The sequence below is a fragment of the Ornithodoros turicata genome, chromosome 5 (genome assembly GCF_037126465.1).
Source record: "Ornithodoros turicata isolate Travis chromosome 5, ASM3712646v1, whole genome shotgun sequence".
NCBI lineage: Eukaryota > Metazoa > Arthropoda > Arachnida > Ixodida > Argasidae > Ornithodoros > Ornithodoros turicata.
This window is the reverse complement of record NC_088205.1, coordinates 18,941,908-18,959,669: the sequence shown is the minus strand read 5'-3', so window position 1 is coordinate 18,959,669 and position 17,762 is coordinate 18,941,908. Positions and strand designations below refer to the sequence as shown.

Here is a 17,762-nt window from a genome sequence, read left to right as displayed (position 1 = left end):
ACCATATAGCGTTTGTTTGCTAAGTATACTTTGCGTGCGTGAATGACCCTGGTCATTCCTCCTAGAGCAGTGCACGGGCCAGCACGGCGGGACGGGACGGGCCCGACTGTTAAACATAGTTCCGAGAGTCAGGCTCGACCGGGTCACGCAGCTAATGCCACACAATGGGTTACTATTATCTCATATCTTCACGTGCTTGCGTCATTCCTGTGCGTACATTTGCAAAAACAAGCAAAGGACATTGCATTATGCGTATGATTAGGCCCTCTATAACATTCTCAAAGCCACTTCACATTGCTCCTGACTCCTCACGTCTTTCACAAACACGTTCGCAAAGCTTGGTCGGAAGGGTAAGGACTGGGAGAAGGAGTTTGTCAACAGCATTCTCTACCTCCACAAAAACTTGGTAGTGTAACGATAACGCCCTTGCCCGCGTGCGTTCTGGATTTAATTTGGTCTCGTGCTGTTGTGGTGTTAACCCGAGAGTTCTTGTCGGTTTGTGGCCGTGTCTTCTCTTCTTTTAAATTCACTTATAAATTAGTTTGATAAGCGCTCGAAACGCGTACATCACGGCTGGAAATACTAAACCGGGATCTACTCGCTGAGTTACCGGGCAGGGCAGTACTGACTGGGCCACCGTGCAAGGCGCTTTTTCATTAACTAGTTTAATTCATAATGAAACTTTTTTCACTTAATACTCCTACTTCTATTGTCCACGCCTGATTTATTTTGTATATATGTACAGTCAAACTCGTTTACAACGAAACTCAGGGGACTGCAAACAAAATTCGCAGTAAAGGTATTTTCGTTAAAAAGGATGTCCATTATTGGACCTATAGGGCTCCAGCGGGACAGCAAAAAAATTTGCTGTAGTGGTATTTTCGTTAAAAAGGTGTTCGCTATAAAGGAGTTTGACTGTATATATATATATAGATACTCATGGAACGAAGCGACAGCACCAGAGGACACGTGTTTCGCCGTGTTTGCGGCTCGTCAGCCCTGGGTAGCTGCGCATCGTTTGGGATTGGCAAACCAGGGGTCACTGAGCGAGCGATATACACCTGGGAGGGTGACTGAGCACTCCTTAATGCCACAGTGCAAGCCAGTGAATTATAAAGAGGGGAAAAAAGCCATTAAAGAAATAAGTAAATGACGAGGAGTGCTCAGTCACCCTCCTAGGTGTATATCGCTCGCTGAGTGACCCCTGGTTTGCCAATCCCGAACGATGCGCAGCTACCCAGGGCTGACGAGCCGCAAACACGGCGAAACACGTGTCCTCTGGTGCTGTCGCATCGTTCCATGAGTATCTATATATATATATTTATATATATATATATCGCTCTCTCTCTCTCTCTCTATATATATATATATATATCTCTCTCTCTCTATATATATATATATATATATATATATATAAATCCGAACAGCATTAAATTTTAGCGGCTTACGTTTTTCGGAAAAACTTCGTAAATCCGCAATCCTATGTATAATCCATATTTATAATACTTTGGCCGAGGCTAATCCAAGTTACTACCAAGCGCGTATTTTTTCGTTTTCATCTTCGCGGTTGTTTCAGACCAGTACAATAGAAAAAGATAACGAATTCAATTGAAAGAGCAAACAGACGGTTTTGTCATAATAAAATAGAATGCCCGCCATATTTTGTGATCTCTCTGCTCGCAGAAAAATGCTGCCAGCACATAGCAGTCTCTAGCGCTCGAGAACACGATAATCGAATTTCATGCCACTCAGACTTAGGGTAGGTTAGGAAGGGGCACATAAGTTTCGGTCCGCATGACGGAGTCATCAATTGACTGCAGGTGCTCAAAGCGGAAGGGCTCAAAATGCCTCTCCTCCACTTGCTCCTGAATGCCAGCGATAAAAGCACCTTTCAAATAAATTCATAGCCCGATATGCTAATGAGGCAAATAAAGATGGAATTGGCGGAATTCGACTGTAGATGGAACGGAAACATCGGTAAAGACCAAGTCGGCGGCATTGAAGCTGTGACGAGGGAAATATGGAGTGGCTTACATTAAGAAGAGGGAGTGGGTGGATTGTTTTTCGGGGTTCAGCCGGGTTGCTTTCATTTCCCCCGAGTGGTCAGTCCAATGATTATTTTCGCCCGTCTCAGGATCTTCATGGTTTAAAAAAAAAGATGTACGCGTGATAAAATCCGAACAGACTACACTCTTAAAAATGATGGTGGTGGTGTTGGTGTTGGTGAAAGGGCTCGCCGTTGTCGGCCTCACAGAGGTGGGCAACGTCACGACTGACGCCCTGGGGGAATGTGCGTCCTGGGCCGGCTTCTAAGGGAACTGTGCCGACATACGTCTGAAAGCGTCTGCGGAAAACCAGGAAAAATGAACTTCACCACGTGATGGCACGCTCCTAGCCAACCATCATCTCGAATGACAACGTTCTCGCCCTTGATATGTTTAAAATCAGAGGCGGAGCCTATTTTGTGCTCATTATGCAGTACATAATAAGCAATTTTTGAGAGTGTACCAATGTGCAACAAATAAAGTGCACTTTTGCGCAAACAGATAAAGATGATCGCATCTGACCTCTAGTGTGCGAGAGAAACATCTTTGATCTGGAGACCCTTTGGAAACTTCTTGAAATAGCCCGTCACTCCGTGGCGTGCAGGGTACACAACTGAAAGAAACGGGTTCCCGATTTTCAGTGAGAAGGCTTGTCACTAGGCTCATGTTACGCTACAACGATCTGGCCGGGACTCCAAGGGGAGGTCGAAACGCCCGCGGCTGCTTTTTGCAAATTCAATTGCGTAGTGAGAAGACATCGCAGAGCGAAAGTATTGTGCGTGCTGGTTGCTGGTGGGATGCTCGATGCACGAAGCGGCGCATTTCATTGATCCTTTAATGTCTTCCGGGGACGTGACAACCTGGACGCCCCACCGAATCACTACGCTGGGAACGCTACACGTTGGTACGCTGATGTCGCTGGCACGTTCAGCGACGTGCCACTGGAACGGATCAAAGAGAGCGAAGAGCCCCAGGGCGATCCCTGGGCGCATGACCTCTTTGCCATCCGCACACGCTTCATCCGCACTGCATTTTCATGTCCGCCTGCGCGATCGCGCACGATCGGCACTGTCCTCTGAAGCAAATGATAGAATGCACAGATGAAGCAAAAGTACGCATATTCGTACTACATCAAAATCTACTAGCATTCGGCGGATAATGGATTACATCCTCAGATAGTGCAAGGTTTCAACCCAGGCACCTCAATGTGCGAGTTTATACGTCTGATATAGTCGTTTTTCTATACGTGACTCATACGCTGTAGCTACACAAAGTAGTACCCAGAAGTGTACATACATTAGATATCTTGCTCGATACGTTTAATCCACAAATTATCGTTATCGAATTAAATGGATCTAATTTGATGCCTATTCAAATCGCGTATACCTCGCTGTGACATCTGAGCACCCACCCCGTGGCTTCAACTGCCACACTGTTGCTGGTTGATGAATTGTTTTATGACAATGTGTTTTTGCTTTTTTTCTCTGTAGGCTGGATATTCAATCTCAGAAGATGCTTTACGATGATCCAACTGTCATGAACAGCGAGCGAAGAGACGTCACGGTAAGGGACAGCTGCATGTTTGAAGGACAGCAAAACTACTTATACTACATTCTAAAAAGCACAGCTTCATGCAAGTTCGAGGAGTTTGATATCCGTTCAACATAAACGCGTCCCAAAGGCGTGCGTCTTGTATACGCCTTCCACTAAAAATCATTCTCATATGGGGGAAATTCATTTGTGGCTTACTACCCTAGGGGCTCAGTGTGTGATATGAAATGATCAGGTGGTGGGTGACTATAATGATCCAAGTCGTTGGTATCACATGAAGTCTACAATTCAGGTATTGTCAGTGCACAATGACAAAAATGCAGTTAGTATGCAAAGTGTCCCAACAAATACGCACCAAGGTCGAAAAAAATGATGGATGTGATGTGATGTGATAGAGAAAGAAAAAAAGGACGGAGTGCAAATGGAATCAACCAAATGTAGTTAACAGATGTCTATCGCATGCAGTCGTCAGCATTTTTCATTGTACCGAATTATTTAGTTAGATGGAAATGATTAGCTAACTTCTAAAATATTGCTCTAAGCTTGGGTCGAGGTGTCAACTTGATGGTTGCGGAGCGGTTGGGAGTGATGCCTGACCAAGGTGTCTCCGAGAATGTACTGTTTTTCGTCCTACAAAGAAAATACAAAACACCACGTGATACCGTGCCCTCCCATCGCGGTAATTAATTAATCCGGTGCAATGAAAGAAATAAGTACACGCCACTGCGGTACACGACTTCCAACAACATTCAGTTTGTTTCATTCGCGGACGGCTCTCCACCATTTTCTAAAATCATCTTAGTTGTCATGTCAGTTGTCATGTTAGTGCAATGCTTTCTAGCATGGTTGTCTGTCGTTTTCTCTTCTTTTTTTATCTTTGTTTGCTTACTGATTCAATTTTGCCAAAGTTGCCTGTCCACCCCCCATGTAATGCCTTCGTGCCTTTGGGGTGTAATAAATAAATAAATAATGCGAGGGCTGATAAGTGTTAGGACAGGACAAAGATAGATTCCTAGCAGGTGTACAACTTCAGTTTAGTATTATCTTTGCACCAACATAAGGGAGTAGGTTCGCCATGCCGGGAAAGATGTTCAATACAATTGGAAAACGACAACATTTCCTCGGGGAAACTGGAACAAAATATTGTTGCTCGTTTATAGCACAGCTGGTATCCCCCACTTCGTTCATCAATTTAATCTCTTCAGTTGGGGAGGACGAGATAACAGATCGAAAGAGAGTTTGGCGAAACAAAGAGAATATCATTGTTGTGTTCTGAGCCTCTAGGATCAGCTATCGCCTTCATATATCTACGCTCTTTTAGCTTTTAAGAGAAAGATAGAGCTGAGATGAAAAATAAAAAAGGAGGCGGGGAGAGTCAAATGACAACCTTAAAATTAAATTAAAAAATCGGAACACTTCTGAATTGTCCAAGGAAGTTGGTAAAAGTGATACTCGAGGTTTGAAGCGTAGTCAGATTTTGACCAGATATGCTGCTTTCGAAACGACGGAAATTTGGAACGCAAGTAGCCCCTACCGACTGTGTCGCCCAGCCCAGTAATACAGTAGACCATAAGAGCAGGCTCGGAGATATGGACGGTATATTTCGTACTTTGTAGTTGCGTTTGCCCATAGGCCCCTTCGAGTTCCATTCTAGTAGGCGACACTGCAGGTAGGGGAAGTTGCGGGTAGCTCCAGAGTTCAGACAAGGGTTTCAAGCAGCGCATTGAAGAATATTGACACGGTACCACCTGTCGATCTTCCAGAATCTATTATCTACACTCTTAAAAATGAACTTCACCACATAGCACGCTCCTAGCCAACCACCATCCCGATTGACAACGTTCTCGCCCCTGATTTGTTGAAAACAGGAGGAGGAGCCTATTTTGTGCCGTGCATAATGGCCATAAAATAGGCTCCTCCTCCCGTTTTCAACAAATCAGGGGCAAGAACGTTGTCATTCGGGATGATGGTTGGCTAGGAGCGTGCTATGTGGTGAAGTTCATTTTTAAGAGTGTAGTTATTCCGGAACTGAAAGTGAGGGAAAAAAGAAAAAGTACATATTCTTAAAAGGCCATTGAGAGCTTTCTTGGATGATTTGTATCTCCCCAACTGAGACACGTAGAAAAATAATTATTTTTGCTGAATCATTTCGCATGAATGATGTTATGAAGCACAAATATGAAAGTGTTGCAACCACTTTAACGTACCATGCAATGAATTCCAGGCGAATCTCCTACAATACCTTCGGGACCACAGCCTCTACGACAAGGTCTTCGTCCCTGCGCAACTCAGGAATCAGAGGCAACTTTTCGACGAAGACGAAGATGTGAAAGACGACGACCATATGGAACCTTTCAGGCGCTGACGACGGACGAAGTTGAGGGCGAAGACGGCTGGGCCAACCACTGTTACCAGACTGCTCTTCGAGCACCAGCCACCTGCTGGTTCAAAAAAGCACATTGCTGAGATGATCTTGTTTAACATTTCGCTTAGCAACACTGGTCAAGTGAGCGGAACGGTCACGATAATGTAGTAATAATAACTAATAACAATAATAATAAAGGCAACATCATCTTTTGATGAAATCGATTACCCCAATACCACGTCCTGTGGCGTTATTTAAGAGAAAACAATGATTCCATCGTAGCCTCCAGAGCACTCTTTTGTAAGCGAAGACGCGCGTGATCTGGATTAGCGTGATCTGGTTGTCCAAGGAAAGGGTATGTGACACGCACCGAAAGAGGGGCATAGATTCCTCTGAAACATAGATTATGTGTAGAGGCCAGGTCTTCTTGCCCCTCAACAAGAGTCCGATAGATGTAGACAAAACCCACAGAGCTGATCTAGATCGTGCTGATCCAGATCGGGTCCAGCGGAGAAAAATATATCTAAAAAACAGATACAGAGCTGAACTATACAGAGCTGAAAACTATATATATCAATTCACGGCTCCATGAGGGTCGTCATCGAAAATCAATCAATCAACACTTTGTTCACATTGGGAACACATACGGGCTAAAAGCGAAACTAGATGTATGTTGTTGAGTGGTTGTTGACACAAAGTTTATGATGCGATGTGACAATGATTCCGATGCTCGAACGTTATATTCATATTAAAGGTACACTGAAATAACATTGCCTATATTTGCGGCATGATAGTTTGAATGTAACAGAAAAGATAGTTCCCTGTGAAAGTGGTTTAAAAAAAATCGTTATCTAAGTTTCGCTAATGTATCATGATTTCTAGAAGGAAACACCGAAACCAAATTGAGTGTGCGATGTGGGCAGAACCGACCGCTTGGTTTTACTCGTCTTTTCACATACCCATACACGTTACCCTATTCCATAAAGCTATACAGCCTTCCCAGCACTTAATCTGCAGAGCGTAGTGTCCAGGCTTGGGAAAGTGCTGTTGCATGTACCTTAAATCCGGCACGAGTAACGGATGCTAGCTTCACAAATCGCTCGGAAAGATGTTGTGTGGATGAAAACGAAACATGACTGGCCGGCTACTGAAATACGTCTAATAAAAAGTATATTAAAGGCGATATTTTTGTGGTGATGGATTCTATGATGTGGTCTGTAGCACTTGAACCCAATAATAGCGTCTCGCCTTTGTAAAATGAAACGATGCAAAATTTGTGTTTGTACTGTTTTCCTTGTCGTCTTACTGGACCCCCGAAAGAATTGTTGTCTTGTCATCATGGACGTGTAATTTACTCTTGTTTCTAGCAATGACCTGTGCTCCTCAATAAAAATGGCAAACACGAAGAGTCTTAGTTTAGACTGAGTGTCTTTGGGGGGGGGGGGGACTTTCTGAAAGGTCGTTAGAAGGAAACTGGGGACGCTTCAAGTGGTCTACAAATGTTGACAAAATGAAAACTTGCAGCATTTCTTATCAGGGGTTCAGCTTGCAGCATTGGTATAACACGTTCATGTGCATGACCTTGGAGAGATAGTTTCTCAAGTTATAATTCTTAGTATCTTAAGAGAGGTGTCCTTAAGATAAGAGAGGTGAGAGGTCTCTAGGATGTGGTGTAAAGGGCCTACTGTTGTCCGAGCCAGTTCTCTGGTGAAGTCAAGGAGGTCTTGGTGACACTGCCGCCTGTCCAGGCTAATCCATGGTGGCCGGAACATTACACCACGGTTCTTAGCGTCACATGCCACTCCTCGAGTGTATATCACCTGGACGCTGCCTATTGTAAGGTATCTCCCGTGTAGAGTGGATCTAGACGGGATGGAGTGGATAGAGTTGTAGCGGCATCGCCATTACCATTCCCGCGCACCAATAACCTAGGTGCCGTGAGAGCCAGGCCAGTCGAACTAGAGCCCGAGCTGGCCGAGGCAAAGGTTTTTATTACCCGCGCGCCTAGGTTATTGGTGCGCGGGAATGGTAATGGCGATGCCGCTACAGAGTATCTCCCGTGGCTCTCGCCCGCCGGCGACCAAAACTGACCAATCAATCGATCAATTCCAGTTCACGCGCACGAGGAAAGATTTAATGCACCGCGGTACTTATAGCCCATTGCGAATGCACACTGAAAGAAAAGTGCTTGGGGTATCACGTCTATATACGGAAACTTTTCTCACACTATAGAGATGTTATGTCGCGAGAGTGTTTACTAGCAGCCACCATCTTGGCACGTGACAATATCTTTGAACCATATGAATTGATATGAGATCTAAAACGTTAATGGAGGGTTCTAGAGCACTGAGCGCAATTATAGCTCATACCCAATAAACGGGACGGACGCAAATGAAAGTAATGCGAGGGAGCCCCCTCTAAAGGCTTCCCTCCTGGGTGGTGCACGATTTCCCCGCTCTCATGTGACCCCACATCTTGCTTCCCCCGTGCCGTTTCCCCCACGTGTCAAGTCCCCCTGCGCCAACTTCCCCGTAGCGATTGCCCCGCGCGCGGCATTTGAGATGGGAAAGTGCTTCTAACCTGCGTCCTCTGAGGTCATCAAGGGCCGCCTAACCTTGCCTTTGGACGGCACACTTCAGAATTCCATAACCATTTTTTCAAGGAACCTTTGTCCAATCACATGAAGGGAGCAATGTTAGACCTTGGGCTTAAATGAGCTACGGGAAGAGCACGACCTTAGCTCGCCATGGATATCTTCAAGAGCAAGAGTGTGAACGTACTTTATGGGTATAGGTTCAATTTGCAGCGTCGCAACACGAACGGAACGATTGCGTGGCGACATTCAAAGTACTACGCCACTACCCAAGCAGCACATAATATTGGACCCACACTGGCTGGGCATTGGCAATACGGGTCCAATATGGGACCCATTTTGCCAGGATTTTTCCACATTGGCTCAAACTTGGCAATATGGGCCCCATATTGACAAGTTTGAACCAATATGGGGGAAATCCTGGCAATATTGTCACGGGTAATAGGCGAACGTCTTCGTCCTCTCACGTTCTCTGGCACGGGTGGCGGTCTTTTCCTCTCGTGCTGGCCCGATAATAAACAGACTGAGTCACCCCCGTTTCTCTTAACAATATGAGCCCTATATTGCCCATGTACAACCCATATTGACTGAAAATGAAGAAAATGGTACGCACCCGCGTTGGTATACTTGTACCAAATGCCCAAGCAGCACGGCAAGATTGGATGTTGAAGCGTGTGAAATGCCCAATTCAATACGTCGTTACATCCAACAACTTCCCGCACACTGTTAAAACAGAGGGGGGGTCGAGGTAGCTTGCCGTTGTTGCCCGCACTCAAGTGGGCATCGTCACGACTATAGCAAAAAAAAAAAAAAGGGGGGGGGGAGAGGGGAGTTGACGATTTCAAAGTGAGGCGTAGGCAGGATGACCGATATTGATGGGACGGAGGCACACTGTAGATGAGAGGTGCGCTAGAGTGGTCTTTCCACGACGCCCGTTTCCTGAAGAAAGCGCACGAGGCCGCGAGTTTTTGAAAGTCGTTCTGCATAAGAACCTTCGGGGAAGAGGACGTCCGTCAGTATGCCAGGCCTGGCGTGGGGAAGATGAGTTTCCCGCATAGTATGCTATGCACGGCATTCTGTCAGGATATGTGCGATAGTCTCCGGATGATTACAGTGACCGCAACTGGAGTCCTCCCTGGAGCCGATCTTGAACAGTGGCGAGTTCGTGAACGCAAATCCCGTGCGTAACCGATGGAGCATTGGCTGCATAACACGGGGAAGATCTTTCGTGGGAAGAGAGGGTCGATGATTCTGTATGCTGCGTCTATTTCCGTCGTATGAATGTGTGTATGAGTGAGCAAAAATGTAAGAGTGAAAGGAGGGTGAGTGAGAGTGAGTGGCTGGTTTGTCGTCCCTTCAGATGACGCACCCCGAAAGTCGCTGGAGAGGCGTGTTAGCTTAGCTCAATTGGTAGAGCCCTGGACCGGCAATCCAGAAGATGTGGGTTCGATCCCTACAGCTGGCTAACCTTTTCAGTGACTTTCATCTTTCATCTGTATGGTGCCCTGTATGCCTGGATGACGCACCTCAACTAGCTGTTTGACGACCATGTGCCTATCGGTGTCGGCCGGAACTGGTAAGGATGGGCTGATGCTGTGGTGTGCTGAGGATGCTAGCTGGTCCACTCGTTCGTTGCCTCTGATGCCGACATGAGACGGGATCCATTGGAGAGTAAGCTCTCCTCCGGTTAGCCTATGCTGGGCACACGACCTCCTTATACAACGGGCTAGGATGCTAACACACATAGCGTTCATCACGTTGCAGAGGGCACTTCTGGAGTCTGTAAGCAAAACGGCCTTAGTTATTCCGGTGACTTGAACCGCAGCAGCTGCGTGTAACAAGGCCAAGAGTTCGGCCGTCGTAGAAGAGATAGGGTAACGAACTGATTTCCCTTGCCAGGCCATGTTCACTGACGGGATGTAGTACGCACTGGTAGCGCTCTCGGAACGGTGGTCAGTGGAGCCATAGGTGAACACCAGAGTATGCGTGTGAAAGACGTCGCTTATCAGGTTCTCAGCCGCCATCCTGGCCACCAGGGGCTGACTCGCTCTTCTTCCGTAAACCCGGGATGTGAAGCGTTGTTGCGGGCACGAACTCACGCCATGGCGGTGCAGGTGGACTAGCTGGGAGCCGAGGAAGAGCCCCCCTGTTGGCTAGAGAGCTGGAGGCACTAGCCAGGCGTCCTAGGGATGTGTGTGTCCTTTGTTCGAGGTCCGTGAAGAGGGAATGCTTGTTGATGGATGTTGCCGCATTATCCAGAAACTGGAGTCTTTTGAGCTCAGAGTGGACACTGACAGGCGTTTGCTTAGCGTCCAGGTACGTTTGGGTGACGCTAGAAAAGGTAGGGAGACCAAGCGCAGTCCTTATTCCGGCGCGATGAAAGCGCTCAAGGGCCTGCCACTGTGTAGGCGCAATGCCTACGTACGGCGCCACGTAGAGAATGCGTGACAAGATTAGGGCTTTGTGAAGGGTGAGCAAGGACCGCGCATTGCAGCCCCATGATTTTCCGCTGAATCTGCGAAGCAGGTTGGAGCGTTTTATTTCCCTTGCAGATAGTCTCGTTCACTTGCTTAGACCAGCGTAATGCGCTATTGATGGTGACACCAAGATATTTACATGACGCGCTTCTTGGGATGCGAGTGTTGTTAATGCTGAGGCTTGGGAAGTCTTTGCCCACATACTTTCCACGGGGAATGCAGACCATGCATTTTGACTTCTCTGGCGACGCTTCCAGCCCTCTCGCAAGCAGCGCTGCATTGAGCCCGTCCAAGGCAATATCAGCTATGTCACGAACTTTCTTCTTGTCCGTTCCCGTTGTCTGTTAAAACAGAACTTCACCACATGGCAAGCTCCTAGCCAACCGTCATTCCGAATAATATCATTCTCTGTCCTGATTTGTTCAAAACAGGGTGGAGGCGCCTATCTGGGACAGATTATCTTCTCCCAGATAGGCGCCTCCCGCCTGTTTTGAACAAATCATGACACAGAATGGTATCATTCGGTATGATGGTTGGCCAATGGCCAATGATGGTTGAACCAATATTGGCGCGCTGCTTCGCAATGGTTACGGAAAACAGCAACATCTCGTCAGGAGCACTGGTAGGTCCGTGACGAAGCTACCACTATAGGGTGGCCATGCTACAGCTGTCCAGTGGTGGCAGAGAATTACGAAACATTTATTAAAAAAGCTATGAGAGCCGCACAGATGTCGTTCTTGCGAGCGAGTTATGCAAGGCGGAAGTAGTATGGAAGATAGTATGTAAGTACAAGATGATTAATTATATAAGACCTATTAATTAACACTTTGAGGGAATTTTGAGCAAAAGCGAGATAACAGAACTGGAGACAATCCTCGTTGAAAGCCATTCTATCTTTTAAAAGATCAGAAAAGAGCGCGTGCCGTGAAATATCCATCGCTGAATTTCGGTTTCCAAATGAGCCGAAACCAAAACAGCACGCCTCTAAAGCGCACTGTCTACGCCGCTGTGCCAGAAAGCGGTTGATCTGGCCAGCAGATCGGCGCCAACTCCAATCATCTGTATCGCTCCAAAATCACGTGACCCTCTGACGTAGAATTAACACTGTACTCCCTGTGTTCGGTCGCCGCGGTTTCGGCTCATTTGGATAAAATTCGGGGATGTGTATTTTAATGCACGTGCGTGCTTCAGCATTTGTTAGACGTGGAATGGCTTTCAAAGTGGATTAGTCTCTCATTCTGCTGTCTCGGTTTTGCCCGAAATCCCCTAATTAAAGGGTTAATTAATGAATGTTAGGTAATTAGTCATCTTGTAGTTGCATACTTTCTTGTAGAGGATGTCCGCCTGGCCGTATAACTCAACTGCAAAGACGACATCTCTGCTGCTCTCCGAACTTTTTTTAAAATAAAAATTCCGCAAAGGACAAAAATGAACCGTACATCATAAGAAACATAGGAACGGGGGTTCCATCAACACCCCGTGTTTGACAATATGGTAGTTTGCCATGGAAGCTCGGCTTGAATGTTTTCGTCGTAGTTTCCATCGATGTGTGAACGCTTGCAGTTAAAGAAGCTGTCAATGGTTGCAGGAGAACGTTCTTGTGTGGGATAGACGGGACACAAGACTCCACAAGCACAATGGTGTTGTTCCACATGGTGCAGGATGGAAGTTATTACTGCGAGGTGCACATCCATGGATGCAGTGCGCGCTTCCCACAAACAATTCGCAGTGTAGAGAAATTAGGTCATTGAGGTGACTAATCCACATTTGTATACCAGCTGTTACAGCTGTACACTGAACAATCTTCACGAGAAAAATTACAAAAGGTCTAAAGAACAACATCAAATATGACAATGATATGTTTTGTACGAATTGGTCAGTGCCCATTTTGTTTCATGTTTAGAATACAGTCGACCCCCGTTTATCCGGACTTCATTTATCCGGATCCCGCAGTATCCGGACAAAAGGCACGGGAACGGATTTTCCTCCATGTATTTTGTTCTCGTTTATCCGGACTTCAGCTTCCGGACTCGGACAAGAATTCCAGAAAACGAAAGTCGAAAATTCTTGTAATCCAGCTTCAGTTATCCGGACTACCGTGGGTAAGAGGAGACGCTGACCCCGCTTCGTCACCCTTTTCGCTGTGTTGGGGTTATTCCCGTCACACGTCAGGGACCTACATTCCTCCGTAGGGGAGACAACCGTACACGATGACCCCCTTTTCTGTTTGTGTGCGTTGGGTCACGTTGACCAGTCGAGTCATTTGGAAATATCTGGAGCAACTGTCCGGTTCTAGAGGTTCTACATTCCCCGGTTCTACATTCCCCTAGCTGAGCTGCGACCCCTGATGCAGAGGCTCACTGCGACTGCCGTCGATGATGCTGCGGTTTCTGACTACGTTGACGTTGATAAGGATGATGACGCGTGTGCAGCTATGACTGATGACGGTGTGATTGCTGCTGTTGCCTCCGATGATGTGCAGGAAGACGGTGCCGATGACGCCAGTGAGAAACAAGGCCCCGACATTGACACTTTGAGTCCGCACTGACATTCTTCGAGCAGCGCAACAGCGTGGCTCAACTCTATGCACTGAGCAAAAGTTTGCAGGAATCGAGTGCCTACACTACTATGTAACAGCTGTCATTGGCGAGATTTCTGTGGTTTAATTAAACCTTGCTCTGTAGGACGTTTCTATTCGGTCGTTTCATTTATCCGGATGCCCCGGCATCCGGACGATTTCGCCGGGAACGGCACCGTCCGGATAAACGGGGGTCGACTGTACTTAACTCCTGCACAGTATGACTGCTTTTTCTCAGCTATTGCTGGACCACACTGCTGGCTTATTTGTGAAATTCCTAGCATGAAGAAACACAAAGAGTATTTTAAAGGAGCGCGGAAAGACTGGAGAACAAATATGTCAGGAGAACCAGAAACTAGGAAACTAGCCCCGGGACACACATTCGCACAAAAACTGCGAGCGTATAATCCTGGAGCGCAAGAGCGTCTGCAACGTTATGTGCCTCTCCAATACTGAGGCGAGCGCGGTCTTTTTTCTTTCTTTCTTTTTGCAGTGCCACCCGTCCCGCGTCTCGACTGGTCGCGCTAGCTAGCAGATGATGCTCGGTGGCCAATGGAAAATGCTCTACCACCTGACGTCACGAGACGCAAGGAGCCGCTGGGCGAGGTTGTCGCCGCAGCGATCTCTCTTGCGAAGCAATTTTCTCAGTAATTTTCCACTTCCCAAATGAAATATTTTGCGTGACGGTTCCTGAAGGTAGTATGCTCATATGACGCAGTAAAAAGATATATGTTCCAGGTCCCTTACATGCTCCTTTAAATATTCGTTCTCACCCTGCGCGGCTGTGGACTATTGCTCAGAGCCTGTGATGGTGTCTTTGACTTCATTACATCTACAAGCATGTTCACTTGCTCTATGAAAGCAATAGATGGCTGGCAGTCATCTAAGTCTGGATGTTGTGACATGTTGAGCCGCATAGCCCTTGCTACGCTGTTGCCGAAGAACTTGCAAAAAAAATGCACATGTATATTTACTGTCATTGCTCCTCAAAGTCTAATCGAACTCAAAGGATCAAACATTTTTTTACTCTACAATACACAACCATTTACAAACCATCTTTACTCTCCTTTTAACCTTTTTACACTCCGTTGAGCATGCATGTCCAAAACTGCTACTGCAACTAAATAATATCACGTAACTGGGTTCTTACAGTGTACTATACTTAACTATAGCATCATTACTATGTTATGCAGAAATTCACCTGAAATGCCATGGCAACATTCATCTTCTGAAATGGTCGTGGGCTTATGTGGTTTCGTGTTGGCTTAGGGCATGCCTTCAAAGTGAGGGCCTGTGGTTGATCCATTGCAAATACTGCTTGCCAGTGCTTGATGCTCAGAGTTCCATGTGGTGTCTGCAATACAGGATAATTGCTTGATTCACCAGTGCTTTACCGTCATGAGAATGCAGACATACCACCAGCTCTCTTTCTTTCAGGGTGCTGTTTCGGAGACATTTGATTAAATGTGGGAAGTCCAAAGTGAACCAAATCCTCCTAGAAAAGTCACTATAGGATGGATGCAGCTGACCTCCTCTGTGTTGATGCCAAAGTGAGTTTACATGTTCCTGTTCCAGGATGCGCCATCTATTGTCACAGCATCTACTTTGAGCCCTCTTTCAAGGAGCATTATATAGGATGAGCTTGTGTAGCACGTCTCCTGGGGCACTCCCCTTGCTCAGAAAGCAATCTACAGGTTTTCTCGCTCAATTTAATCCAATGGTCACTCAATTTAATCCCGCGGTCACTCATTTTAATCCTATGGTCACTGAATTTAATCCTATGGTCAACGAAATTAATCCACTGGTCAGCCAATTTAATCCGGTCCGTATCATTGCATATGCTGCCATTGTAATCAGTATAACCCAGTAATATATGACTACTGCTACACGATAAGGAGATAAATTGAGAGTACTTCGTAATTTATTACATTGGTATTGCGTCATGATGTATGACTATGCGGAACTTTATCAGCTTTTCATGACTATAACCTACATTATAGGCTATAACTGGACTATTTCGGACGACCCTTGTCGGAAATGGTATCATGATACGAATTATGACTATGCGGGACTTTATGAGCTTTTCATGATTATAGCGTGCATTATAGACTATAAGTGGACTATTTTGGGGTAACCTCATTGCAGAGAGTATAATGCCATGATATATGACTATGCGGGATTTTATAAGCTTTTCATGACTAAAACCTGCATTGTATACTATGACTGAACTATTCGGAATACTCTTGTTGGAAATTGAGTAACGACATAAGTTATGACTATGCGGGACTTTATGAGCTTTTCATGATTATAACGTGCATTATAGACTATGCCTGAACTATTTCGGACTACCCTTGTCGGAAATGTTATAATGAGATGAATTATGACTATGTGGGGCTTTGTGAGCTTTACATGAGTACACTCTAAATAATTTTACACCTTAAAGGGTGTAAAAGAACATGTGCATGGCGCACACCTTTTAAAGTGTAACGGAACACCATCAAGAAATCAAGGGTGTAATTGTATGGAAGGGTGTAATGTAACCTGCAGACCATAGAAGAGGCAGCTGGAAATTGTTACAGCTTCACTGCGAAAATATAGTGTTTCTAGTTTTTACAGAAGGCACATGCTTGGTAGTTTGCAGTGTCATTGTGGCTATCTTGGCATCACTCTTCGATCACAGCCATGCAAAATATTCTTTAAGAAGTCAAGAATATACTTTTCTCACACTGAACGTGTAATACTTTTCAAGTACACTACTCAGCTGTACCCTGTGTGAAGCAAACATAGGACATTGCAGACACATGTTGCACAGCACACACATGTTATAGGTGATTGATGTGGATATATGCGGGCATCATACATATCAGACACAATCACAAGAACTGAATAGTTATGCCTTTATTAGGTTGACATTATACCATGCAGCATACATATCCTACATTACGTAGGCATGAAGGTATTCAAACGTATCACTTAATACAGCTTTATCACATAGTAGTAATTTTATATTTTCCAGTCATCTAACCTTGAGGGGTTAGATGACAGTGTACCAAATGTTGAGTAACTGTGCATTTGGTCTTTATATCACAACTTGTATCACAAGCTTATGTTCTGAGTACCACAAGGACTCCAACACTGCACAGGAACAGGAATACATTTAGCCTGTGAAATGGAGCCTGTCCCACCTCCAAATACACCCTCTGTTGCACCCTCATCACACCCTCCTGACAATGTCTCATAAAAGGGTGTAATTCACCATAGTTACACCCTCGAAAATTTTGAAGCCAAGGTTCTAGGGTGTAAAATAGGTGTAATACATGAGAACACACCAATTTTACACCTTTAAAGGTGTGAAAATATTTAGAGTGTATAAACTACATTATAGACTATGACTGGACCATTTCGGACTACCGTTGTCCTAAGTGTTATACTAAAATGAATTACGGATTTGTGGGACTTTATGAGCTTTACATGACTGTAAACTACATTATAGACCATAAGTGGACTATTTCGTACCACCCTTGTCGGAAATGGTATAATGACATAAGTTATACTATGCGGGACTTTATGAGCTTTTCATGATTATAACGTGCATTATAGACTATGACTGAACTATTTCGGACTACCGTTGTCGGAAATGTTATAATGAGATGAATTAAGACTATGCGGGACTTTGAGTTTTTCATGACTATAACCTGCATTATAGACCATAAGTGGACTCTTTCGGACCACCCTTGTCGGAAATGGTATAATAACATGAGTTATGACTATGCGGGACTTTATGAGCATTTTATGGCTATAACGTGCATTATAGACTATGACTGGACTATTTCTGACTACCCTTGTCGGAAATGTTATAATGAGATGAATTATGACTATGTGGGACTTTATGAGCTTTACATGACTATAAACTACATTATAGACTATGACTGAACTATTTCGGACTACCTTGTTGGAAATTGAATAATGTCGTGACTAATGACTATGCGGGATTTTATGAGCTCTTTATGACTATAACCTACATATAGACTATGACTGAACTATATCAAACTATTCTTGTTGGAAATTGAATATTTTCATGACCTATTGCTATTGTAATAGCAATAGTAATAGTAATTGGTATTGTAATATTGTGCCTTTCTAACCGAAAGGG

General features: G+C 45.2%; 1 protein-coding gene across 2 annotated transcripts in view; it reads left to right on the top strand.

Moving 5' to 3' along the window:
• LOC135395354 (uncharacterized) overlaps nt 1–7,369 on the top strand; it is a 111,641-nt gene extending 104,272 nt beyond the window's left edge. For both annotated transcript variants that reach the window (XM_064626591.1, XM_064626592.1), the window contains exons 4-5: nt 3,536–3,608; nt 5,821–7,369. In XM_064626591.1, the coding sequence (XP_064482661.1) occupies nt 3,536–3,608; nt 5,821–5,961 (214 nt within the window). In that variant the 3' untranslated portion in view covers nt 5,962–7,369. The remainder of the gene's footprint in view (nt 1–3,535; nt 3,609–5,820) is intronic.
• The last annotated feature ends 10,393 nt before the right edge of the window (nt 7,370–17,762 follow it).